General features: G+C 39.6%; 1 protein-coding gene across 24 annotated transcripts; it reads left to right on the top strand.

The window, feature by feature from the left end:
- Positions 1-8,644: 8,644 nt before the first annotated feature.
- On the top strand, positions 8,645-27,028 carry HNRNPA3 (heterogeneous nuclear ribonucleoprotein A3). Of its 24 annotated transcripts, none has more exons than XM_049813132.1 (15): positions 9,309-9,644; positions 12,834-12,945; positions 13,459-13,482; positions 17,483-17,605; positions 17,699-17,845; positions 17,929-18,139; positions 18,384-18,473; positions 18,535-18,642; positions 18,762-18,842; positions 19,978-20,124; positions 20,985-21,110; positions 21,193-21,264; positions 21,351-22,609; positions 24,342-24,416; positions 26,729-27,028. In XM_049813132.1, exons 1-12 carry the CDS (start codon positions 9,475-9,477, stop codon positions 21,243-21,245), a joined length of 1,392 nt encoding a protein of 463 aa, XP_049669089.1. In that variant the 5' UTR covers positions 9,309-9,474; the 3' UTR covers positions 21,246-21,264; positions 21,351-22,609; positions 24,342-24,416; positions 26,729-27,028. The 24 variants fall into 24 exon arrangements, with proteins under 24 accessions (XP_049669221.1, XP_049669183.1, XP_049669240.1 ...); XM_049813114.1 differs by having other exon boundaries at positions 21,351-24,253; XM_049813264.1 differs by lacking the exon at positions 9,309-9,644 and adding an exon at positions 8,645-8,773 and having other exon boundaries at positions 13,462-13,482; positions 21,351-24,253; positions 24,342-27,028.
- The last annotated feature ends 744 nt before the right edge of the window (positions 27,029-27,772 follow it).

Raw genomic sequence — 27,772 nt, 5'->3', positions numbered from 1 at the left:
CTGTCGTCTGGTACCTCCCCTGCTAGAAGTTACCAACTTCAGAAAATAGTAAGGAGAGGGAAACGTGGGCCTACACTTCAGCTGCTTCAATTCACAATCCAAAATGTTAAATTATGAGATGTAGGAAAACATCCTCAAATACTGTAGCTGAAGTCATAACCAATTTGCCTGTAGTTAAAAAAAAAAAAAAAAAAAAAAAAAAGTATTCAAATTCAGCATTATAAAAGCAGCATTTTGCCAGATTTTATTAGAAACACACAGATTATTTTCTTTTCCCCGGGAAAGAACAATGAGCAATTATGTATTATTTGAATTTTTCAAACTCATAATTCTGTGTATTTATAACCCAGTTTCTCCCAGAATGGTTAAAGACAGCTGATTGTCACAGCAAAGACAGAACTCTAGTCTACTCCTCTTCCCAAATCATCCTACCTAGACTGTGACCTTACAAGACTGAATTGTAATTTAGAAGTAACAAGGTGGCAGTCCTACAGTGTTAGGTAGCAATTTCCTACACAGGAACACTCTTCTAGGAAGAGCAGCAGTGTCCAGGAGAGTCTCAGGAAGGCCTGAGACAGTTTTGGCAAGGTCTGAGGAGACTTTCTGCACTGATGGTATTCACACAGTGGTAAATAATGTGGGTTCTGGCATACTAATGTCATTTACGTAAGGCAGACAACAAAGGAACATGGCACCTGCTGTGAGGAACTGAAGGTCTGTGGGACAGTTTTCAAGCCGAGATAATATCTAGCAGCATGTAGTACGGACATGCGCATTCCAAAAGAAACTGTATTTAATACCAAAATATTCCCTTCTCCTCATTACCCTTCACAGAGAAGTAATTCAGCAACAGCTGTTTTGGTCCAGTAATCAGCTTTTGTTAGAGTAAAGCAGCTTGCCACTGCAGACATATAGAAGTCGTCCTAGAATGGACTAAAGTTTATGTTCCATTCTTACTGGAATGCCACTAAAGTAAAACCCTAATAACAGAGTGAAACATGTACAGACATTTTTCAGCTTACATACTGCCAATTCCCTCAGCATCCTAAGACCAAAATGCACATGCTTGTGTTTTAGTGTAAATACGATCTCAGTTATGGGTTTCACCAAAAAAAAAAAAAAAAAAGGCTCGGGTTCAAAAGATGGACTGTAGGCAGGTTTTAAAATCAATATTGACAGATTTAATCCAAAGGTCAAAACAGGAAAACCCGCCTCTTGTCATTGAAATGAACAAAACAGAAAAAAGGAAGAGCTTTAGGCTGGTGGCTGATGTTTCAGCAGCGCTGCAGTCATGTATAATTTAATACTCCATGACCGGCTAATAATACTTTTCTCTGTGTTCCTATCACAAGTTTGCAATAATGGTCAAGATTTGTGGTTTCCAGCAGTCAGCTTGGAATATTGCCTTACTGCTCCAGGGCTGACATAGTAGTCCTAGTTTTCCACTGGGATGTGCTACATAATTGCACCAGTCTGCTTTCTGAAACTCTTGGGAGGGTGTTAAGCTAAAAGAATAGGCAAGGCAGAGGCTTTGTTTGGGCACAGGACTACAGAATAGAAGAAAAAATAACTAATTCCGTTAATCCCATAGCTAACTTCATGAGAAGGAGGGAATAAAAGCAACAGGTGTACTGGAGGGTTAGCACATGTCCATATGAGGACATAAAAAGCAGTTAATTCTGCTTAGATAAAATGGCAACTTTAAATTACAGAAATAGGCAGCTGTGTGTTTTCTGTATTTACATGTTACAAGCACCTTTCTTGATTTTTAAATAAAATATTGTATACTGATAGATACAAAAATATAGGAAATTATTTTTATTATTGGAAACTCTGTGGTACAACTGCAGCTAGTATTCAATATGGTACAGCCCCCTTGGGTGACTAAACTTAGAAAGTCACAGAGTCCCGGGTGATACTTCTTTGAGTTGGCCCCACTGAAGTGAAGCAGACTCGTTTATCTGCATGTTTTGAGTAACAAGTCTCTGAAATGGCACCCAGAAAGAATATGAAAATGGATAATATCTGCAAATTACTTAGGCCTGCTTAGATTGTAGGCCTCATCCTCAACCAACATAAAGCGCAAGGAATGTACACCAGACAAGAATCTGATTTCATAACTCTAAAGCCTTTATCCAGAATTTATTTGTATGCTTTGGGGACATTGTTAGACAGTTTATTAAATCCCTTAAACACCACAAAGTCAAACTACATTTCAACTGTATCTGGTACAAGACATTGTAACCAAGTCCTCTGATATCTGGATAATGTAGATCGATGAAATATATGTCAAATGCAGATGATACAACCACAACAGTGTTATGGTCGCAAACATTAAAAAGGTACTCGTTTTTATATTACATTTCACGAAGAGTGGTAGATTTCAGGGGAAACTCCACAAAAGATACTTGTCTGTCATTTTTCCAAAAGCAAAATAGCAACATTTTAAATCTGAATTGTTCCCATTTACACTACGTTACTTGTTTGAAAGTTACAGCCTTAAACATTAATACATTTTTATGAATTAGATAGTTGACCTTATGTTAGATTTCTCTTGCATAATCTATCTGCTTATATTACCATCCTCTTATTAACACATAGAAAATGATTAATTATATGGCCAATGAATTCAAACCATGTGTGTCCTGAAGGCAGAAATGTCATCAGGTTATATATTGCCATAAATATTTCCACTACTCAGCATTTTCCAACTGTTTATTGCACATCACCTACAATATTTGGTAAACAAGCATGTACAGCCATTTCTGTGGCAAAAATTCCAGCATTACAGGGCATTTTTTTTAAAACTCATAACACAGTTTTCCATGGAATACATCAGTTCATACACTTGAGGTCTCTGAATGTACGAATGACTAACTACCAGCTGCAGTTTCCTCACCTTTGGCTATATTCTCCCAGCAGTTTCAATGTATTTCTCTTAATTAAGTGATCTAATCAGCCACAATGAGTGGATTCTTGACATTCTCTAGAGTTTTATTCTACTTGCCCAGCATCTCCACTGAACTCCTGGTATTGGTCAGTACAATCATTTTAAGTGTAGTGAGAAAGAATTATAAGATACTTGGCAGAGACTCTTATAATGTTTACGATATCAGTTTAAATTACAACCACTCATATTTTAGGGCATAATATTTTGTATTTAGCAATATCTATTTTTCACTATATACAAAATTTCTATGTTAGGAAAGAAAAAAGAAAACTTGTATGGAATTCATTATGAAGACTTCATGATTTTTTAAAACAGATACACCTTAATGCTCCGAATGCAAACATTAACTCATGTGGTATTATACTCTGGAATTTGAATTTATTCTGGCAGCTTCTGAAGGACATAACCTTACTCACACATTTCATGCTATATATAAAGAACTGTACATATGTCCTTGCATCATGGTAATTTAAAAATCTCAAACACATGTTATAAAATGAATAAAATGTTTCTCAGCAGCAACAGACCAGGAAATAATTAAGAAAAAAAATCAATTCAATGTATTTTGAAATATCTGACTTGCCAGAGGGGTGTAATACTTAAAAGTGGCTTACAACTTGCTAACAGATTAAAATGTAGCGTGCCATCAAAAAGCATGATCCTGCCAGGTTAAGCACAGCTGGGAGAGTAAGTACAGGAAAGGAATCATCTGTGTAGCTGTGTTTTTAAAAAAATCCTGTCTGTGACAGTTGTGGGCAAAGTAGTTGTTAGAGTAGCTACAGTGTATACCAGATAAACAGTTAAAATTATGTTTTATATAATTCACAGTTTGAAGAGTGTGTGCAAATTCAATTTAGGGGAAAAAAAAGTGAGAGGTTTTCATGTTCAGCAGTCAGAAAAGGCATTTTGAGCCACACAAATCCGGTGCCAGATGTAAGGCTAACTATTGGCTGAACACTGACCATGTGTTTGAGCCGTGCGGATATTGAAAACCCCTCCCAAAGCCAGATCTGCATTGCAGTCAAGGAAAGAACAAGATTTATTCCCCCTGCCCTACTCTCTTGCACAGATACGTAGGCAAGCAGGAAATCCTCCTGCAGTTCCTTGCCTTAATAAAATGTACCAAATAATACTTACCATTTAGCTAGTTGTACAATTACTGCTTACTAGTGTTTTCCAATCTTGGTAACAAAGACTGAACACTAAGATCAAGTATAATCATACACTACTTTTTATAGTTTTGATTTCAAGAACAGCAGATATTACCTGCTACATCCTCCATTTTTCTTCTTTCTTCTACATCTCAAGTTTTTTTCTTCCTCTATAGACAACATGAATCCCAATTAAAAATTATTCTAGAAATCTTGTATTTCTTACCTCTTTCCCAGTTGTGATGATTGTATTACACAAATTTTAGCATGGCTGACTCCTCATGCACTGGCATCTCAAACACAACATATTAAATTTAATTTTACGTGGATTTTTCAACTGTAACTGGCTATCATATTCTTTTTTCCTCTAGCAATACATATACTCCTTTCTATTTGATCTACATTTAAAGAAGACATATGTTTGCTAACAACAACAACAAAAATCTAAAATAAACAAAGTATATTGCTTTCAAGAAAGCCCTAAATTTACCCTACAGCCTTGTGTAAATCAAGCAGCATAGAATGTTAGGCATACAATACTTTATCTCTAGTAAGCTCCTTAAATAGGATTGCTGACACTTTAACATGACACCTTTACACTCTGTCTAGGGCATACTTTTGCTAGTAACAGAATTCCCCCTATCCTAAGATCTACACAATACAAAATTCTTGTGCACAAAGTTACAGAGCCAGCTATGTTATAACAGCATCTCAGCCAGCTGTCTTTCCTTCACTGCTAGAGGTTTTATTGTTTGGTTAGTCCTAATAGCATTCCCAATGCACTCTTCTTCCTTTAATTTTTGTCAGAGGGGTTCAAGCAAATAAAATTTTAAGAAGAAAATTCAGATAAAACAGAGAGAAAGCAGGTTATGGAATAAAATAGAGTCTGATATGTTCAGATTTAATTAGCATCCAAAGAAGAGCAGAACAAATAGGAAAAAAATGTCTAGGAAACTATTAATTTTTATTTTATATAATCCAAAATGCAGGATTACTTTTCATATCACCTATCTAGTACAAATATAAAATATTCTAAAGAATAAACATTTTATGTAGAGATACAATTCGTAGAAAGAATTAATCCTGTGTCCCTGAATAAAACCAAAATATACAAAGGGAAAGCAATTTAAAAGTATTTTTAATTGAGCTGGTTGCTAATTTTTTGATCTCTCTCATTTCCTGGATCACAGCTCTGAGATGTAGCTCTTGAGGAGTACAAGTCATGCAAAATTGATCTAAAGTCTCTGACAGATGGAATCTAACGGACATAGATATAAGAGTTTGGTGTTATTTCACCAAATGTTTGCTGGAGATTACTAAACCTGTACAAGGCTGTTGGACAAGTATGCGTGTTTTTGCTTCAAACTAGCTCATAGACTGACATACTACATCAAATGCACCTTTATCAATTATTAAAGTTTATATAGGAGATTATAAATTGAAGCAGCTGACGTATCTACGTGCATTCAGTGACCTCCACAGGAAAAAAGCAGACAGAAAGGGGAAATACTATCTCAAACCACTGCAAATAAGACCTCCAGAGACTGCCAGACTTCTGGGGCACCAAACACTTGAATTGGCACAATCTGAAGTGAAAAGGATCACTAGGATTTGTTGTTTCTAGAGTATGTGTGTATACAAATGTATGTATGTATACATAGAAAGAGTATTATTAACAATTTCTGAAATAAAGCAAATATTGTAGCATAATCATACTACTAATTCTGCTCAAGAATCAGGTTATTGGTTCTATGCATTTTTAAATTAATTAAGTATAAGGTTTTCATGCACCGTGCACTGCATACAAGAATTGCCAAAATGTTACCAGACTTTACACTAATATATTATCCTGTCTTTGTTCAGCGAAGCTCAGCAACTTAAATCAAATTCAGAGAGGAAAACAATTGTTTCTAAACGAAGATAGCAAAAGCTGCAGTTGCTTGCACAAGTCAAGCGCCTGCAGTAACACTTGCCCATGTTTAAATACACCATATCTCTACAACCCAGAAAAAAGAACTGAGTGTTAAAAAATCTTTCGTCCTGAAGCTCACATGAACGTTTTACTATACAGCACTCAGGCCTTCTTGTCAAAATTGTAGTTTGTGTCCTTTTCAAAGTATGGAACTTAAATATATTCAAACCAACTACATTTGCAAAACTATCATCACAACACTAACACTTAATTATTAATTGAGTCCATTTGTTTCTGCAATCTGAGAGGCTTATGGAAAATATATTTAGTTCAGTGAATTGGCTCCATTAACATGACAATTCTGGAGACTAGAATTCAAGATCAATTTCATGTTAGCATCTTAATCTCTGTGTAACACTAAAAAAACAACTTTGGACAATTTCACCAACAATATTTACATATCCAAAGATTTACTTCACAAACAAATGCCATGTAAGAAATCAAGCAATAAAAACCTCCAACAAATTCACAACAAAAAAAGGACATTTCAGCTGCAGAAATATATAAAAGTTAAAAGCCTTCCCCACTTTTTTTTGAACCAGATACAAACTACTGTTCCCTTGGCTTACAAAGAGGAAAGTACATGTTTGCAAACACTGCTAGGAAAAAAAGAAAAGCATGTTAGCCATCTCCATAATCACCAATACTGCACTATGAAACTACATCAGCCGGAATAGATACAGGTGTACTAAATGCTACATTTTCTCTTAAGGAAATGGGTGATCCAAAATGGGAAGCAATATTCTACTAGATAACAATCAACCTGAAAACACTTTACTAGCAGAAAATTGTTTGCCTGAAATCAAGATTATAATTTTTCATCTAAGACCTCAAACTTGTGGATAATTTTCATCAGCAACTCTGAATCTTTGTAAAATGTGCATCTCCATTTACTGGCTTGTCTTCTATGTCAGTGCAGTAAGCACAATATTATAAAATCATTACACTCTGTACAATTGATTACACATAGGGGAGGACAATCATGAACTGAAACTATAGAATTCAGAGTGATCTGCCTATGGCTGTGCAAGCAAATGTGACTGCAAGACAATCAGCCTCCATGATTGACACTTAACTGTGAAATGAATGACAATCAAACTAATAAAGGCATAGTATTCTTCAAACTCGGTGAGGCAGCTCCTGTGTGAACTACAAGAACCTTTGAAAATAACAGACATATTTAGCGAGTACTGTTGTCTGTCTCACAGTATTCTCACCCTGTGGGTAACAGGGGCAAGACAAGAAGAAACATAAATGACACATATATGAAGAATTTTATCTGAAATAAGTTAAATTGTGTAGTTTACTTGGTTGGGAGAAGGAAGATGAGAAATTGTTGGTTTTGGCCTCATTGCAAAGAATATCTGGAGGCTGCTGAGATTTGCATAGAGTTTTACTTTCTAGGAAGTCACCTACCTTCTCACAGAGATCAAAATATAGGAATAATCTAAGAACTTCTTTCAACTCCTGTACACAATAGTAGCGAGAACATTTCTAAACCTATTGGGAATTTCTCCATGTATTAGGAAAATTCTCTTTAGTTAGAGAAATCAAATGGATTTTGACACTTTTGCATAAAGGAAAGATGTTCAAAGATTTTTTTTTTTTTTTTTTTTTTTTTAGAAACTTCAGGGTAAAGATATAAAGAAATGAAATTAGCAGCTAATACTAAACTTCCAGTGATTCATAAACCTTTCAGTCAAGGATTTCATGGGGGGGGGGGGGGGTACCCACCTACAAACCTTTCAGTCAAACCACATCAACTGGTTTAGTCTTTTATATAGCATGAAGTTATTTTTAAATGAGGTAAGTGCCAACACCTCCTGCATAGGTTAGGTCATCACACTGAAATAGCCGCTGGTATTGTTAAGAGGACAGAGATAACCAAGACTGAAGAAACTTTAAGGGTAGGTTTTTATAATGCTGTTTTTCCTGATGTCATTTTCCAGATAGGGAAAAAACTGTCACATACATGCTTAACTATGCTTTATTTGATACAAAATCCTCGCAGAAGACCCTTTCTTTTAAACTCTCTATGCTAGTTTTATGACAGACACCATTAAAAGATACAGGCAATGCCTCTCCTTGAGAGGATACGCAGAAGTTTGCAAAACTCACTGCTTGGATTTGTTTTGGTATTCACCCAGAAACACACTAAGGTACCCTGACTTTCAAGGGGCGAGTGCTGAGCAGTCTCTAGGGAGCACATCTTTTCGTTGCCTCTCACCCAGAGTCTCCAGGATAAAAACGGCACTTGGAGGCAAAACCCCTTCTTTTTAGAGGGTCCTGGGCGCCTCAGGCATACCCTCATACTCCTGCAGAAGTCCTCTCTAAATACCACGTTCCCTCCTTTCCTGCGAAGTCTTTTAACCCGCCTGACTAAACAACGGGCTCCCCTTTCACACAGCAGCCCCCGTGGCCACAGGCAGACGAGACACGGGCCCGCAACCGCCGGGCTAGCGCTCCTGACTGCCGGCCCACCCCAGGCAGGAGGCGGGGGCGGGCAACGGCGACGGGGGGAGGCCGCAAGGCCGGCGGGCGGCCTTACGTGCGGAGGAGAGGCGGTGCCCGCCTGTGCGCACCAGTCACGGCTGCGCGCCGGCGTCGCCACCCCCACAGCGGGCGGCCGTTAGTGCGCAAGGCCAGCTGCCGGCGTGGGACCGAGGAGGGCGGGAAGGCGCTTAACTGAACGCTGGCACGGTTATACCTTATCTTCTCTCACCTCTCCTACCCTGTCCCCCTCCTTCCCTCGCTCCCGTCCTTTTCCACTCTCTCGGTGGGGGAGGGGCGGCTCCGCCGAGCGCGGCCCAGGGCTCGCGGGGGGAGGGGCGGCGGGCGCTGAGAAGAAAATGGTAACGGCCGCCGCGCGCGCGCGCGCGGCCGCCAGCCCTCCCCTCCCCTCCCCCCCCCCTCCTCCTCCTCCTCCTCCTCCTCCTCCCCCTCCCCCTCCTCCTCCCGCCCTGTCGCGCGGTGCCTGGAGCCCGCCTTCCCACCACGTGACCCCTCCCCCGCCCCTCCCCCTCCTTTTCCTCTCGGCTCCATATTGGTACTGAAGGAGGCGAGTCTGGTCACAAAATGGAGGTAACTGCTCGCCGCGTGGAGGGAGCGGGACTCGCTAGGCTAAGCTAAGGCAAGGATGGAAGGGGAGGTGAGGCGGCCTCCCCCTCCCCCGCGGAGATAGAGCTGCTTTAACTCCGCCAGAGTCCCCGGGGGGGGGGGAAGGGGGAGCCCTGGGCGCGGCAGGCTGGAGGGCGGCACGTAATGGTGCCCCTCGCGGTTCCCGCTGCCGCCCTGGAGCGGCCGCCGCTTCTTTGTAGCGTTTCTGCCGCGTTCCAGACCCGTTTTTCACTGCGACATGGCGCATTAGCCCGCAATGGCGGCCGCTGGCAGGAAGAGGGAGAATGCGGGAGAGGCTGCGCTTCCGCCGAGCGGCCCCTCGGGCACAGCGACTGCGGCCGCCATTTCGCTGCGCTCCAGAGTGTGGGTGGGAGAGGCCTGGCCCTCGGATTGGGACAGGGCTGTGGGTAGCAGAGTCCCCTTCAGCTGTACCGGGAGACACAGAAACACTTAGGTGCGTATTCGGGCGAGAGTGGGGAGAAGCGAGTCCCATACGTGGGTGTGTCATTGTTCTGTCTTCCCTGTGTGGCTCCCCATGTAAGCTACCCGGAGTAGTGTGCTAGGGATATTTTTTTTCCCCACTCATTGTCCTGGGAACAGACTTTTAAAGCATTAAGGTCGCTTAGTGCGGTACGCTGCTTCTCGCTGAGGAATGCTTGTACACATTGCAGCACCCCTCTAATATCCCTTCCCCCTCACCCCCTTCCCGAGGGGAGTTAGGATGTGTAGCAAGCTTTTGCTGCCCGGCGAGGTGGGGGACAGCGTTGTGCAAAGTTCTCTCCATTTCCCTTCCCTTTATCTACTCCCCCAACCGCACGTGCACAAGAGCCACGATATTTGGTGGCATTCCACCACGATCCTGGTGGGCAACACGAAGAAGCAGTCCTGCACAAACCTTGGTTCCAGTTTTCCTCAACTTGAATGAAGTAGAGATCAAGTGCAGACTAGGGCAATAATCCACACCCTACCTGGAGGGAAATACTGTCATGATATCCCCCCTTGGTTTTCTTTTCTTTCTTCTCAAAACCTAGGGTTTTTTTGCTCAAGTATTCCAAGTAAAGTATGGTGAGAAAAAATGCAAATGAGCAAAAAAAAAGAGCACAAATGATGCAGGTTTTTTGTGTATTTGGTTTTTTTTTTCTTTTATGCTGACCCCCTTCATTGCAAGCTGAAACCTTATAAAATTGAGAACGGAGAAACCAACAGGTCACGCTAGTTTCTGTTCCTACATTAAAAGCAGAGAAGAAACTGGATCCCTTAGCAAAACAGCTAAAAATAACCTTTCCATGTAAGCAATTGTTTTAGCTGCTTCAGGGTTGTTGAATAGTTTGACAACTGGGAGGGCTGATGAGTTCAAAGCATTTGAACATGCTTCAGTAAAGCTTGGAAACCCATCACATAAGTTACTAAGCTGATATCTTGGGTTTTCCCAGTAGACGTTCCTGTTGGCATTGGGAATAAACTGCCAACGCACTTAGAGCTGAAAATCTATTGTTTTGCTGCTTTAACTCTTAGGTTTGGCACGATATACTGTATGCATGTTAGGTTCAACTTTAGCTGTTTACAGAAAAGACCAATACATCTTTGTAGTATTCTCTGAATGGACAGGTAAACTTCCATCTTGGGAATGTCTGGTTTGCCTCTATTATCTTCTTGCCTCCGTAAGAGATACAGTAGCATTATAAGCTCTTTGAGTAATGAGGCATCTCCTAGTGACTTTCTTCTCACGATAACCAACAGATTTGTTCTGAGACTCCTTTCAGTTCTGTAGTTAAGTTGCAGTATACAGCTGTTTCAATGCTAGTTTAACTCGGCTGAGAAGAATATTCTGAATATTTAGAGTTGAATAGAGTTATTTTGTTGATGTTAAGTATAAAAAAAGCTAATACTGACTTTTGATCACTTTCTATGAGGCAAAGTAGGAATAGGGCTGAACAGGATTGTGTTCCACTTCAGCTAATGGTGTGCATTAGCAAGGAGACAACTCTTTTGACTGTCATGGCCTTCAGAGGCCATTGTGGCAAAGACCATGCCTGTGAGTTTTATGTTGGCCAGCATGGAGCCTCACTGGGGAAAGCAGCAGGTGACAAAATCAGAGAGGGATTGCGTACTTTTAATTACTTAGGAAAAGTATTTAAATAGGCTTATCCCTTTCCTCCCTAACAATTCCCAAAGTTTTATTTTTCCATACATCTACTTTTTAAAAAGCCCTTGAGTTTTTAACATACTGTTTCATACCTCCCCTGTATGACTTCAGGAATTGAACAGCTCAGTTGAAATACTTGGTATCCTAATACTCCTCAGTCAAACTGATGTTTGATTTAAAGGATTTCAAGAGCAGGTTTAACATTGTGTAGAGAGGAACTGACGATGGTACAAACACTTTGATGTTACTTTGTAAAACCTTTAAATTTTTTAATGCATTAAATCATGGTACTTGTGATTTCACAGTTGAGTTTAATTTGAAGCTGGATTTTTAACATGGATTTATATTAAATAATAATTTCCACTCTGAATAATAGTACATATAGGTCATTAATAGAGGCCTGCCTGCCTTTCCCTATGCAGTATTTGCTGGGATAAAACTTTAAAAAAAACCAACACAACACAACCCAAACAAACAAAAACCCCACCAAAATATACCTAATCTTGTAAATATCAATGATTTTAATGCAGCACAAGTGTAGTTTTGCAGAAACATGTTATTTAGTTGACAGTATTTTGTTTTGGCTCCTGTAATAAAGTTTCAAGAAACATCCAAAGTAGTGATGAATTGTAGCCAAAGGTACTAATACAGTATAGTAAGACAAGTAACTTAAGGATCTCAGAAAACTTGAAATAATAAAGGCTAAAGGGAATGTTTTTTGTTTGAATGCTTAGATATGGATTAATTCACTGTGCTTGTGAAATAATTGATTTTTGTAACGATACGTAGATAACACTGAAAAGTTAGGCATGTAAGTAGAGGGTACAGGGTAGTAATCAAATACATCACTTGGAAGCAAAAGTAATGCAGATGACTAGTGCTACAGATTGCTGAGGATCAACTGGTAAAATTTCTTAAGTTGCAAGAATAGAATCGGTAAAAGATTCTTGCACTGGTGTCAGCGGAAAATATTTTTCAATACAGAAAACATTTAACACATCCTCTAGTGTTCCAGTTCCAGGCTGCTGGATCACTGATTACAATAGGTTACACGTAAGATAATTCTAATAAGCCATATTTGCAAAATGTTAAATATTTGGGGGGTTAAAATTTGGAGAAGTAGAATTTATGTAGCGGGTTTGGGTATCAAAGGTGGAATTTGCTTGCCCTGTGTGAGTTGTATCCATGATAGTTATGTAAGACAGTAATGGACATAGGTTGTTTTCTACAGATTTTAGCATTAGTTTGTACCTTGTTATTCCAACAGTTGTACAAAGACCTTTACTAGGATAGCAGATATTCCTTCTGCAGCTCTTCTTAATTGTGGGGAAAACAGTCTGAGGATTTTTACTCTACCCTTTTAAATACTTACATTTTTTTCTACTTTCATCCCTCTCCCGGTTCCTCCTATTAAGCCACACCCATGTGTTGCAGCCGGAGAAGGCCCTGCTTCACAGGAATTGGGGTAAGTACTGACTTATCCAACCTGTTTTCTAGGTTTCCTAGATCTAAAAGAAAGGCTGAGTTAGAGTACCCTTCCAAAATGGCTGCTCTTAAGGAAGAGAGAGATGTGGAAGACTACAAGAGGAAAGGAAGACGATCCTCACAGGTGAGAGGATTGCTTTTTTTATTAAAAAAAAGTAGCTTTAAGGGGAAAAGATTGAAAAAACCCAACTTAACCATTTCTATCTGATGTATTAATCCTTAGCTTGCTTTTTTTTTCCTACCTTCTTCATCCCCATACTAGCAGAGTAACTTTAAATTGCAGTGTATTACTTGAAATTTTAAGGGGTGGGGTTTTAAGCATAGTGGGAAAATTTTGCTTTCTAGTTTTTTGTTACAACAAAACTGATTAAATGTTATGTTTGTGATTAAAGCAACGTGTAATTATTTTTATTAAGAAATTTATGCATCCTCAGAGTATCAGCAGGAGCTTGATTCCTTCCTATCTTCAAAATCCTGTTTTTAGTGGGAATGAAGACAGGTTCTTGTTTTTTTGTTTTTGGTTTTTTTTGTGTTTTTTTTGTTGTATTTTTTTAAATAAAAAATGGTTGCCTAATAGTCACTGCAAATGAAAGCGAGGCTGTACTAAGTAAAAATAACTGTTTTCTTTTGCTTCTAGCAGAAATACCGTAGACTGAATAAGGTGCGTAGTATAGAGAAGATGTTGGGGCTGTTCTGGGAGGATGGGAGCTAGATACTTTTGGGGCAGGGTGTGGAAATGGGAGGGGGGGAAAAAAAGTCTTGCTACCCTTCAGAAAATAAACTCAATTTTAAGATTAGCAAAGAGGGTATTATACATGCTTATATAGCTTATAACTGAGATGTTTTCTGATTGTTTATTTTGATTTGTTTGCTTTCTAACATTACTTTTCCAGGGTGCCTGTATATTTTAGCTAGTTCCAACTTTTGGGGAAATGATACACTACTGCAATGTGGGAGGGCCTTAACGCTCGAATTAAGAACAAACCTTGTCGGAGTTGCATGTATCTGGTAGCGTATGGTTATTTTGTATTGAAGTATGGTGTGTGAAGTCCTTCTGGAAGGAATGTTGCAACTGTCTCGCTGCTTTGGACTTTGGATAGAATGTAGCTGGGGTCACTCAGCTGCCTACTAAATCAGCTCTTGTAGTTTACGCAGGTAGCTCGCCCTGGAATGTACTTAAAAGCTATTAAGTTTCTAGAGAAAACGTTTCACAGAGAAAGTGGATGAGGCCCAGTTGTCTGTAAGCTTTCCTGTTTCAGAAGGCAGTCTAGGATTGGACTGCCTGGGGGACAGAGCAGTCTCATCTTACAGGTTTAGCCGTAGAGCAGCCTAGGTGTGGTGCCAGGCGTTTTGTGGACTCTTGCTGGTGTTCACAGAGGTACGATGCACGGGAGGACTCCACCTGAAAACGGTGCCTTTAGAGAGAAATACTGCAACTCCAGAAGGCTGATTGTTCAAAACCCCTGCCATATGAAAGTTGAGTTTACAGCGAACTCGGAATAAAGGCAGTGCGCATCTGCAGCAGCGTTGTCAAAAGGTCTTGGGATTTCTGCAAAGATTAGGATCTTCACAGGAATCCCAGAGTGTGTGGAGGGGTTGCTAGTTGCCGTTTTTTCTTCCTCTCTTCTGAGAGAGGTGCAGTTAGACTGCGCTGAGTGTTCGGGGTTTTAGGTAGGACGTAGGAACCAGTAGTTCGATTTTGATCGGGAGAAAGGGTGAGCAGAGGGAACCACGTGCTCCCCCGCAATGCCGGCCTCTCCCTGCCCTCCTCCTGGGCCGCCCTTCCCGGCCCGGGGGCGGCGGGACACTCCCATGGCGCCACTGCGGCGCTGGGACGTGGCTGCTGCGCGCGCGTGTTCCTGCTCCCCCGTGGCCCCGCCCCTCCGGCTCCATATTGAGGGTGGAGGAGAAGAGAGAGCTCACAAAATGGAGGCGTTCGGTGCTGCGTAGGGCTGTGGCTTGAGGGAGGAAGTCGCTAGTCAAGGCTGGGAAGAAAGTTCCCCGTCTCCTCTGAGCCTCTTAATGTATTTGGGAAGTCCCTTAAACTGCTTAGGGGAAGAAGCTGAAGCTTCTTGCCAGCTTGCTGGCTGGAGGCAGGCTGGGCGTTCTTACCGCTGCTTCCCCGCCTTCCCCTCTGACTGAAGGAGCACTGCAAAATGGCGTGCTGGCCCTCAGTATTGGCTGAGTGGGAGGGAGCCTTTTGATCTTGTTGAAGCAGTGTGGTAGGGAGGAGGGGAGAGATGTATTGTGCAAGGTTTGCTGCCCAGGAGGGACTGCTGTTATAACTAACTTGCAGCAGGAGGACTGAGAAACATCTTGTGTGATAGAGGACAGCACTCTGCAAACCCTAGAGATGCTTCTCCCAAGTGAGAATAAAATGTCTGAAAAAACCAATTATTTCCCTGAGAAAATGTTGCCCTTTACTTCTGTGGAGAGTTCCTGTAACATAGGTGTGTCTCGAGGATAATTTCTCTCTGATAGAGGAGATAGGCTGCAACAGCAGGTGTTATTCTTCCTGTATGAGAGCAGTGGTTCATGTGCACATAATAAAAATAAGCAGAAAAGGACTTCACTTTTACTTTCAGGAGTGACCTGAAGAGTTCTGTGGTCATTCTTCTAAGGTAAAAGCAGTCCGAGTTGCTAACTGAAAACCTTGTAGCTTTGATGGGTGTCAGAGAACTGTAAAAAGTCTGTCTAGTTTTTCCTTGTATAGGTTTTTTGTTCTGGAGAAGTCTAAACTTTACAGTTTCATGTAATAATTTCCTTCTAATCTGTGTAGGAGAGTTTGAAACACTGAAATGTTTGCACCTTTAACATAACCCAGCTAAAAATTAAGTAGTGTTAGTAGCCTAAAAAAACCCCAATGCAATTAGCAACAGAAAACAATATTTAACTTAACCTAAAACAGTTTCTATATACAGTAGGTGTGTTACCTTCTAAGTTTTAAGTTTGCGTATAGTTAGAAGGGGAATATTTTTATTATACTTATGTAGTCCAGACCACTTGGAAGACTGTAGAAAAGCAGCTTTACTTTGTAGTCACAGGACCATTGACTGTCAATCATTTATAGAATAATGTTTCTGTAGTAATGAAGTTAGTGCCTTAAATAGAAAGCTGTTACTGAGAATGCTGGGGTTCGTTCTTTCTTGCTAAGTTTAGCAGGTGTAAGAGCAAGGATCTGCTTCCCAGTCAGCTTTTCGTAATCTTAGGTATCTTTTCCTGTATTACAACCTGACCATTATAAGCCAGTGGTTTCCTAAAGCAGTATATAATTCAGAAATTCTCTCTTGCCATGTATTGCTTCACAATACTCATTGCTCTTTAGGGTGGTTGTGTTGCACTCAAAGGGATGTATGCTTTTCTGACCAACCCTGGCACCACCACCCGGTTTATTTAAACTGCAGAGGCTAAAGCACTTCACCTTCAGGTTTGAAGCAAGACATCTACATGTAGAAGTCTGTGGCTGGTTTTATGTAGTTCTCAGGCTAGTGCTGAATGTAGTCTAGGTTAACCCACTGCATTCATGCTGTGGAATTGAAGTCGTATGCAGCATAGCTGGCCAGCACCTTGTTGTGGATTGTTTCATATGCACAAAATACTAGCTTGCTAAATAACATTTTAATGTGATTGCTTTTTATAAGACTTCTCTGTCTTGGGGATGGGAGAAAGTTGTAAAATAATTTTTCGTAAACTCCTGTCAAATATATGGGGATATTCCCCACCTAACTAAATAAAAACATGCAGTGCTGAAAGAGCAGAAACGCTAATGCACCTGTAAGCCCACTTTAATTGCTCTATAGAAAACTGAGCTCTGAAAATCGGCACATTTTAAAATGTGGCTGGTCATACGTAGGTGATGCTGTCAAGAGCTTCAATTAAACTTAAGTTTGTTTTACAATGCTTGTTAAGATACCAGTCTTACTCCAGTAGTTGTACCCATTACAGGTCATTGAGTAGTCATTATTCAAGACTGTTTTTTATCTGTAAGATGTAAGTCCATCTTGATTCACATTTAAGAGGTATTTCCCATAACACTGAACACCACACATGTACTTCTACTTTCTTGTTTGCATGCACTCGACTTACAAAATTATCCAAGTACAAAATTTAGAATTTTAAGACATTAAGAATTGATAAATTTCTTCAAAATGCGTAAAAATAACCTTTCAGAATGGATATCCCAAAAGACTAGATGCTCAGTTTGGACAATAAACTTTTCTTCTTGTACACTATGTTCTTAAATTTTTTATAGTTTCTCATGATGATGCTTCATAAAGTGTTAGAACTTCCTTTTATCTAGCAGTGCTTTACTGCTAATCCCTACAGAGCAATATGCAACTCGAACATAAGATAGACATAAAATGAATGCACTTCCGGGGGGGCTGGGGAGCAACCAGATTATTTAGTATATTGAAGTCTCTTTACAGTTGTTTGCATTTGAGCACTCTTTAAGTTGTTAGTTAGTTAGTGGTTTAATTAAAATCACACCTCATTAAGTGTTTACTATGCTGCTGTCTTAAACCCATTAGAAGTCATTGTTTTTATGTAAATGTATGCCACCTATTTGTAGTTGTAATGTGCACAGATAATTTTTAGTAATTCTGTGAAATTTCAACTCTGTGGCTTGTATTCAAAATAGGTTTTTAATTTTGCTTTTGTAGGGCCATGAGCCAAAGGAGCCGGAGCAATTGAGAAAGCTGTTCATTGGAGGTCTGAGCTTTGAAACAACAGATGATAGCTTGAGAGAGCACTTTGAAAAATGGGGCACACTCACGGACTGTGTGGTAAGTGTCAAATGTTAGTCTGGTTTTGGAAGGATATAGGTATAGGTTCTTAATCTAGAACAGAAATGCAGAGTACCCTGTATGTTTCTGCAGGTGATGAGAGACCCGCAAACAAAACGTTCCAGAGGCTTTGGCTTTGTGACTTACTCTTGTGTGGAGGAGGTGGATGCTGCCATGAGTGCTCGACCGCATAAGGTTGATGGACGCGTGGTTGAACCAAAGAGAGCAGTTTCAAGGGAGGTAAGTTAGTGTTTCAGTTAACCTTATTTCATAATCTTTACCTAATAATATAAACCACTGAAATATCGTTTTTGGCGTTGTAGGATTCTGTAAAGCCTGGGGCACATCTCACAGTAAAGAAAATATTTGTTGGTGGAATTAAAGAAGATACAGAAGAATATAATTTAAGGGAGTACTTTGAAAAATATGGCAAGATTGAAACCATAGAAGTCATGGAAGACAGGCAAAGCGGAAAGAAAAGAGGCTTTGCTTTTGTAACTTTTGATGATCATGATACAGTTGATAAAATTGTTGGTATGTAACTCTTCAGTGAGAAATGACGTATGAGATAAAAGTGTAATGTTAGATTTCAGAACAGCAGTGTGTGGAATGTAAGATGTTGGCATAATCAACTGCTTTACTATTGTAAGAGATGGGGTAGGTTTAATGTTCCTTTCAGAAGTGTGGTCATGTCTTACAGTAGCTTTCTATGAGAGTTTTACAGCATATTGCTTTCAATGACGTGATTTTCTAACTCTGATTTCACAATTTTCTCTAGTTCAGAAATACCATACTATAAACGGACATAACTGTGAAGTGAAAAAAGCACTCTCAAAACAAGAGATGCAGACTGCTAGCTCTCAGAGAGGTGAGTTTGGAGTTGTGTGTGGTTACTTTATGTAACTGGTGTTCAACTAATGTAATTTAAGTAAAATATTTTGTAGGTCGTGGGGGTGGCTCCGGCAACTTCATGGGTCGTGGAAACTTTGGAGGCGGTGGAGGGAACTTTGGCCGAGGAGGAAACTTTGGTGGAAGAGGTAAATGACTGGAATGTTTAAATAGAATGTGATTTCTGGTTTTTTATTTTCTGTGTCAGTTGGATTAAACACTTAACACTTGTGTTCAGGAAAACACTCTCATCTGTTTTGTGTTCCAGGAGGCTATGGGGGTGGTGGTGGCGGTGGTGGGAGCAGAGGAAGCTTTGGGGGTGGTGACGGATACAATGGATTTGGTGATGGTAAGTGTATTGTTCACTCCCCCACCCCCCACCCCCAATGTTACAACCAGCTGTAAGTCTTGCCTTCACATTGGAAACAAAGTCTACTTGGTGATAATACTTTCTACATTGTAGAGCTGTGAAGAGTTAAAGGTTTTTTGTTTTCCCCACAAAACAATGGGTGAAAAAAACATACTCCTCTATATTTACCTTTAAATAACCTCATGTCACAAGGTCATGCAGGAGCTGCTTATGATTATTGAGAACTAAATGAAGATTTTGGTGTCAGTTGAGATGACTAAAACTGAATAAAGCAGTGACTAACATAATGCACATCTTTTCAATCAACTGTAAGACTTTTCATGGCTCAGTAGTATCTTTTCCATGATGGAAGTTTGGATGAGTATCCAAAATGCATCTGAAGACAACTGTGGAAATTACCAAATGGCTGTGGAGGTAGCATTTGGGGGGGGTGGGGGGTGTTGAATGAGGGAAGTAGCACTTATGTCCTGATTTTATAAGCAGATACATGTAGGGATATTGAGTTCTTTGAAATATTTCCCAGTTTGGAACTACTCCATCAAAATGTTGGAGACCAGGTCAGCATCTGGAATACTAAGTCTTTCAGATAAGCTTTATGTGATTAGAAAAAAAGAATGTCCAGTAGCTTTGACAGACATGTAAATAAAGCTGTACATCTAGATAAAAACTGTAAACAAGAATTCTTTTGTGGGCTTTGCCTACTTGAGTCATTTCAGTTCAGAGGAATAAAGAGGGTATACACAGTACTGACAAAGCCATTTGTGTAAAGAGGCAGTTATTACACGTAATGGGTGGTAGTGGTGGTAGCAGCATGTTTATGTATTTTCTGTGAGCCAGAATGAACTTCTAAGTATCATGCTTCAAGGATATATATATATATAATCTAATGGAGGTTTTTTGTTTGAATTAAATAGTTCAGATAAATGATGCAACCACAATGCATATAATACAGGGAAAACATTGTGGGATATTTTTGTGTGTTTTTGTTGTTTGGTTTGGGAGGGTTTTGGGGGGGGGGGGGGTGTTTTTGTTTGGTTGTTTTTTTGTAAAATGGACCTTTACTTACCGATATTAAGCTTCGGTGTGTTTAGTTTGTCTGTCCTTTTATTTAAAGGTGGCAACTATGGAGGTGGTCCTGGCTATGGCAGCAGAGGAGGTTATGGTGGTGGTGGCGGACCAGGATATGGAAACCCAGGTGGTGGATATGGAGGTGGAGGAGGAGGATATGATGGCTACAATGAAGGAGGAAACTTCGGTGGTGGTAAGATGCCAGCTTTAATTAGACATCCATGGTTTTCAGGCAGGTCTGAGTTGTACAATGCCTGAAGTATGATACTGCATAAAATGAGTTGTAAAGTTAGGTCTTAATGTAGAATGCTGTGCTACATAAGTAAAGTTCTTTTCTGTCTGGATCAGCTTTGATATGCTGTACAACATTGTTTTGCCTGGAACTTCTTTTTCGAAAAGCAGCAGCTATAAATCTGTGTGTGGAGGTAGAGTAGGGGAATTTTTAAACTTTTGACCATTTGAAGTATGCTGTTACCATCAAGTACCAGTTCACATAATGTAGATCACGTCATCCTTTGTGAAGACTCTAAATCTAAGTTTAAATAAGCCTTTTAATTGTTTGCCACAAGTTTGGGGAGTTAAGCTGCAAAATCTGCTGCACTCTTTATTATACCCTCTGATGTGTACATGCAGCATGCCCGTTATAATTCTATCACTTTTTGGAGCAAATAAATTGTATGTAGTTTACATTCTTGCCATACATGCAAACCATTGGCAGTGGAAGAATGACAGTGAAACTCATGTGCTTTTCTGAGTTTGGAGGCCTTAAATTTGGCCTATTGTGTCAACTTCAAATTGCCTACTCATATAAATTGTCTGATGTTGTGTGATGTTTTTCATCTTCAATGAAGTAACGGTTTCTAATTCTCAAAATGCTAAGGGTCTTCTGTCATTTGTGCATTGTGAGTAGAGGTAGCATGAAAAATGTTTGCAATTCTATTTTAAATTGTTTAAACGATTACAACTTATATTTACATTAGATGTCATAATTTGGCAAGCTTCACGTCCTAAGTGTTGAACAGAAGTGGCTTTATAAATCTGTATTTGTTTCAGGTAATTATGGTGGAAGCGGAAACTACAATGATTTTGGCAATTACAGTGGACAACAGCAGTCTAACTATGGTCCCATGAAAGGTGGTGGCAGCTTTGGTGGCAGAAGTTCAGGCAGTCCCTATGGTGGTAAATAAGATTTTGTACAGAAAATATTTTTTGGGTTAAAGTTTCTTGTTATTGTATTTAATACACACCTTGCTTTTTGTAGGTGGCTATGGATCTGGAAGTGGAAGTGGGGGCTATGGTGGTAGAAGATTCTAAAAATGCTACCAGAAAAAGGGTAGGTGTAATGCATATTTATAATGATGATTAATAATGTACAACTGTTCACTGAGAGTAATAATTTTCTTATCCTGTATTCAACAGGCTACAGTTCTTAGCAGGAGAGAGAGCGAGGAGTTGTCAGGAAAGCTGCAGGTTACTTTGAGACAGTCGTCCCAAATGCATTAGAGGAACTGTAAAATCTGCCACAGAAGGAACGATGATCCATAGTCAGAAAAGTTACTGCAGCTTAAACAGGAAACCCTTCTTGTTCAGGACTGTCATAGCCACAGTTTGCAAAAAGTGCAGCTATTGATTAATGCAATGTAGTGTCGATTAGATGTACATTCCTGAGGTCTTTATCTGTTGTAGCTTTGTCTTTCTTTTTTCTTTTTATTTTCCCATTACATCAGGTATATTGCCCTGTAAATTGTGGTAGTGGTACCAGGAATAAAAAAATTAAGGAATTTTTAACTTTTCAATATTTGTGTAGTTCAGTTTTTCCACATTTAGTACAGAGAACTCTATAACAGAAATAAAATGTAGTTTAGGGTGTTTCCTTGTTAGTTAATAGAGAAGATTAATGCATTTCTCAATTACTATTTTGTATTAATTTAAAGTTAACAATAGAAACACCTATTGATTTGCAGTCTTAAGGGGTCTAGTCTCAGTGTATATATGTAACTGTCATTGACATGAGTTACATAGGCATACAGAGGGAAAACATCTGTATGTTGCATTATAGTTTGTTTAGATGTATAACTAGGATTGAGTTACTCAAATTAGTGTTTGTGAATTATAGAACTAAGCTTTACCTTAATGAAAATTTCAAATTACTTTTTGGTTTGTGCATATTTTTTTAATTTGTAGTTCTGTATTAGTACTAGCGCTTCAAGAAAATAAGGCATGATAAATATTTTAACAAGACCAACTTTAGACACATTAAAGCTGTCTCCCGTCTCATTTGAGATGTATAAGGGATAACTGCAGTTGCTTAAGTCTTGGGTGAAGAGAAAAAGAAACTTGCTTTTTACCTTTATATTTATTGTAATTCCCGAGAAGTTAAGGTGGGGGGAATCAAGTGCCTGTTTCCTTGGGATATACAATGATTCTGTTTCAATAAAACTATACTTTGGGGAGGGTGGCTTGGAATTTTCATCCCCTTCCTTTGTCCCCATTTCCCTCTCCTTCACACCAGACTGGACTGTTTCAATTGAATGAGGCGTCATAGTGAGAGTAATAGGTATGTTCCTCAATAACTTAATGGCTATATACTTTCTTGCATGCACCCTAGGCAATTTTCTGGACACATTCTTCTGACTGGGAGCCAAGGGTAGCACAGGTGTAATCACTGACAGTCCCAGGTAATGCGTTCCAAAAGCCCGTTCACGATGGGCTCTAAGTAGTATAGTTTTCAAGCTTTTTCCCTTGCGAATGTCTGCGCTCGGCTAAGAGCTCAAAGATAAAACAAAACATGATCTAGTTGTATTTTACTGACTAGAAACACTTCCCACAACGTAGAATGGTACAGTTGAGTTTCCACAGGTAGAGTGATAGTGTGTTACAATTTGATTTGATGCACTGGAGTAGCAAATCTTATCAGCACATATGGCTAGAAATTGTACTTCATTCTCACTTCTGACCTCCCAATTAAGGCACTACAGTCTGTCCTTTTCTCATCTGATGTGAATTCTCTCGACTATTGCCAGGACAGTGCTTTCTGTCAATTCAGACTCAGAAGAGTAGGGACCCAGTCAATAGAAGAAATACTCAGACACTTGACAATATGGTATTGGAATTATTCACACCTGTTACACTTCTGGGTCAATGTGCAGCATAAGGTAAATGCGATTCCAGTGTAGGAATGAATCTGCAAAGATGTATGAAATGGCTCAAGGCATAATCAGTCATATTAAAAATGAATTACAATTTTAAGAAGTAGTAGAAAAATGAGTGTGTTGTTTGAAAAAAAAAAATTAAACTATGTTATTTAAACACTGTTATTGGAGTGTATTTAGACTGCAGTACACTAAAACAAGGAACCGGTGTCAAGATGGTAGCCTCCAAACTGGATTTCAAAGTCTGCTTATTCTTTTCTCTGTGGAGTTTTAAAATATCTCTAAAGTTAAAGCAAGAATTGGTGATTTAGTGAACGCTTCTGTTGTTGTACATATTAATTTGGGTTTGGGGTGGGGGTGGGGGGAGGCTGTATTTCAATAAAGGCATTTTTTAAACAACCCATTTGGAGTTTGAAAACATTGGAAACCAAAACACAACTCACTAGGGAGCGGGCCACCTAACTACCGACTTGCTTTGTACGTTACTACGCTTAGAAGATGTGTAGACTTGTACCTGGGGCCTGCATCTGATTGCAGGGACAACTGGAGGATGGGGGTTGTTGTCCCTTCTGACAATTGATCTGGTATTTCTAAATTTTTTTAGAATGTATTGACAGTGTTCTTTTTAACAGGGCCTCTTGTAGCTGTACTGTGACAACAATGTTAACTTTGAAAAATAGTGTCATAATAAACTTTATGAACAAGATCTGTATGCAACCTTTTAAGAGATGGATGTAAGTGACCGCTTTGTAGGTGGGTGGGGTAGCTTAGCTGTTGTTTGTGACGTGGAAAAGTGTAAGCCGAGAGGACAGTGATTAACCAGCTTTAAAGAACCTAGGATGTACTTCTTTGATCCATACTTTGCTAAGGAGACTCATAAGACAGGACTTCAGCAGCCTATTGAGTATGGAGAAGTCAGCATAATTAAAGAATGACAAGGCAGCAGGAGCAACAGCTTCAACTTCCAGAAAAGTGAAGGCATAAGATACTGTGCTGATAGTGAGCAGCTTTCCAAAGGCTAGTTAAATCTGCTTATCACAGCTGAAATATCGAAGAAAGTCTAGCAAGAGTTCTTCACCTTTTGGAACCTCCTTGAGTGATAGCTACTTGAGTTGACTCAAAATCAATAGGTCTAGCATTTAGACCTGAAAGGAAGGGCAATGAGCATAGGTAAGGTTTGCCTTTAAAATTTTTCATGAATTATAAAGAGTAGTGGGAGGTTTTTAAACAAGGTAAGAGTAATTTCTTTAATTTTCAGGTTGAATGAGAAGCTGCTGCTTGACAAAATGGGGAATGTCTTGCACATCCTCTTCAATTGAAGGTTTCTGACTGGGTAAGATTTGTAGTGTATAGTAAAACACTTGTTTAACCCTTATTTCCTTCCAGGCTTTCCTTTGCCAGCCTTTTAATATCGAGGAAAGCCTTAAGTATTAAGGAGCAAGTATTCCAGCATATGTCATCCAGAGTTTCCTGTTCTGGGTGAGGGTTGCTTGCTGGCATAATTGCTATTCGAGAATCGTCTGTTCCTGGCAGGTATAAAATTGCTGTGTGTCTTGAGATCAACGAGACAGAAATGATAAATGTTTTGAAGTGTCTGCTCTGGTTGCCGTGGGGAGTGTACTGAGGGGGGCGGAGGGAGTGAGAAATTGTTCGTTGCCTTGAAAGAGACGCCTTGCAGAAAGGTGAAGACGCTGAAGCAGTTTATCACAATTCTCAGTAGTGTGCGGTACACTGCTGCTGCTGCAGTAATTCTGTAAAGGTGCTTCGCATTGGTTAGAGCAGTGATTTCCCTCCTAATAAATGAATCTTGGCTTAGCAGGTGGGTTTGTATTGACCTGTACAAATTGAAGAGTTCCCTTTCAGATTTTTGGTGCTTTCAGGCAGGGTAGTTTAGTGGAGGCTAATACTGTCACGTGATACCCAGCTGAAAGCACAACCGCATTTATAGATATGAAGGGCAATAAAAGAACTTTTCATGGAATCTGTCTGCTTTTATGCACATTGGTTCTTAACTCTTGGAACATACATTTCCTTTTCTGCATCTTTGCTTGTTACAGGTCTGGGATATTTAAAACTTTTATATAGTAGTCTAGTACCTATTTAAAGTTCCCGAACATTTTTGAGTCCGTGCATTATTTTTGTGAAGTCAGTTTCTATTTTAGTGTTGGTTATGCTTCAGTTACTCAGAAAATAAAAGTCAAATGGAACCTGTACATTTCAGTTTAACCTGGGGCTTAGGTGTGTTCACAGACCGATTCAGGTATTTAAACTTGTTACCTGCTGTCTGTAAACATCCAGAAAGCAAACTCTTGACATTGTAGCATAGCATACAGTTAAAAGTTAACTTGGAAGGAATTTACAGTGGTAATGTTGAGATTTTCATCTAATCGGGAGCAACTTAACGGAAATCTCACGAGGACTGTATATATTTTTGAAAAACAGTGACAAACGTTGGGTTGAGCCAAAATTTGGAACTGCTGCAGTAAGGTCACAGTCTCTCCTTAGCGCAGTATGCCAGACGGCTTGTTGCTACGCTGACAAGCTTGCTTGCTCGCACCTAGAGGTGGCAAACCTTTGCGTTTCCTCCGCTAGGCAGAGTTCCTTGTTGGCTCCCAGAGGCATCTGGGTGTAGCAGCAGGTAATGGGGAACAGCATTAGAATGTCTCGTGGTTACTCAGCTGAGGGCAAATGCTTTAGTACTTGGGGGGGGGGGGGGGAGGGGGAAGGTTACAATTTTTTAACAGTAAAATCTTGAAAATGTTTTAACAAAAGCAAGTTTTAACAAAAACTGTTTCTAGTTTGCATCCCATTACTAGAACAAAGCTCTACCTTTCCTTAACATGAGAGGATTCTACATTGCTGCAGACTTTTTCTGTGCTCTGGAGGGGTCTTTTTGCACCACGTCGAGAACTAGATACTCACTGTTGGAATTATTTTCACACTTGGATTTATAACATTCTTGTTAGACTAATTTGCTTAATTTCAATTACTCATTCCCCAATTTGTTCAGAAATAAACCTTGTCAAAGATAAACACATCCTTAAGGAGTACTTGGTCAAGTGTGTCTTTGTCCAAGAGGCGCTTCCAAGAGTTAAGAATATTGTTTCATGGCTAGGCTTTTCTATAGTGGCTGCTACTGAAAATAGCAGCTGTAAATGTAGATGGAGATGTAAAGTTAATGAAGCATTGGTCCCTAAGCTGTAGTTCTACAAGTTTCTTTGATACCTAAACCTGCGTGTTAACCTAAAAGCAAATGGTACTTCCAGGTAGTAAAAATATATTTCCCCAAAAGGAGCTGGCGTTGATGCAGATGTGATAAGTGTTTTGTTGTTACAGAACGCTGGAATTAAACACAGCATCTTGACTTTGATATCCTTTAAATATTTAAGGTGGGAAGGGGAGTGCTCCTACTCTTTCAAGCATTGATTGTGTGATGTACTGACTTGCTGTCTTTGGTTCCTGTGTTTAAGACATTAACATGTTTTCATATACTGTCTACACTGCAGTGGAATATTCACTTGCGTATCAGTCCGTGGTCTCTGACAAGTGTTTGTATCTTAAATTGTGTGGAGCATGAAAGATCTTGAGTATCCCTAAAATTCAGATATCTGATGGATGGTTCTTTTTCTGCTGTGGGTGCTACAGGTTGACATCTCTATCTAAGATTAGCTTTTTCCTGAACTAAAGTAATCCAAGTATCTCCGTAGAAGAAAAATGGCCTTCATGTAGAAGATAATATCGCAAGATTGGAAACAGAATAATGTTTTAATAACTGGCAAAGACTTCAAGAGCAATGGTGCTAGTGTGCTGAAATCTTAGAACTTGTGGTTAAACAAGTTTTAAAAATAGCATGGAAATTAAAAATTACAGTATAGTCCATAATGGATTGAAATTTGTTAAAATATTTCAATTTTGTATCAGAATAAAGTGTATATTGTCAAATGACTTACAATCTCAAATGCGTTGCCATCACCCTTTTTTTAGTGCTGTGAGGAACACAGAGCGGTCTTAAATTACTGCAACACATTGAGTTACAGGATCATCTTTCCGACTCAGGACTGCAAGTCAGAAAACCTTGGTTCAGCCTAGCTCCTCAGCTTTACTTTTAATAGTTCTAAAACTGAATGTTTTGATCAAGAAATAAATGGTCTCCACGTGGAGACTCATCAGCATATGAGGTCAGCATTGTGATGCATTAGACTTGGCACTGTGTCACTAGTCACTCTCAGGTTTGGGAACATACTCTGTACCGCAGTAATATAATAATAATAATAATAAAACGAATGATATAGTTTGCAATCTGATGTTTTCACATATAACAGGATAGTCTAATGTGGAATGTTTTTTTCCTTGATGATGTTGGGTGTTTTGATGCAAGTACAACATTCACTGTGTTCATGATATGAAAAATACTGGTTTAAACTGAGTGCAAGTTGTTATGGTCCAAGTTCCTTCAGACTGATTCTTTGCCTGGTGGAATTCAGACAAGGCTTCTGCATGAACTGCAGGGCTTTTTTTGTTTTTCTTTTCATCTTGGTAATGGAATAAGTATCCCTGTATTAGTTTTTAGACATGTGGGTAGTACAAATACAACAGCCGCTGCAAGGATGCTGTTTGCCTTTGGCTTTTGCATTAGCGCTAAAATCTCTTTTATAGCCAATTTCTAATTCAGGTGTTTATATTGCAGCT

Source organism: Accipiter gentilis, chromosome 1 (assembly GCF_929443795.1).
Source record: "Accipiter gentilis chromosome 1, bAccGen1.1, whole genome shotgun sequence".
NCBI lineage: Eukaryota > Metazoa > Chordata > Aves > Accipitriformes > Accipitridae > Astur > Astur gentilis.
The sequence above is the reverse complement of the archived record's forward strand: the minus strand, read 5'-3'. Positions and strand labels throughout refer to the sequence as shown.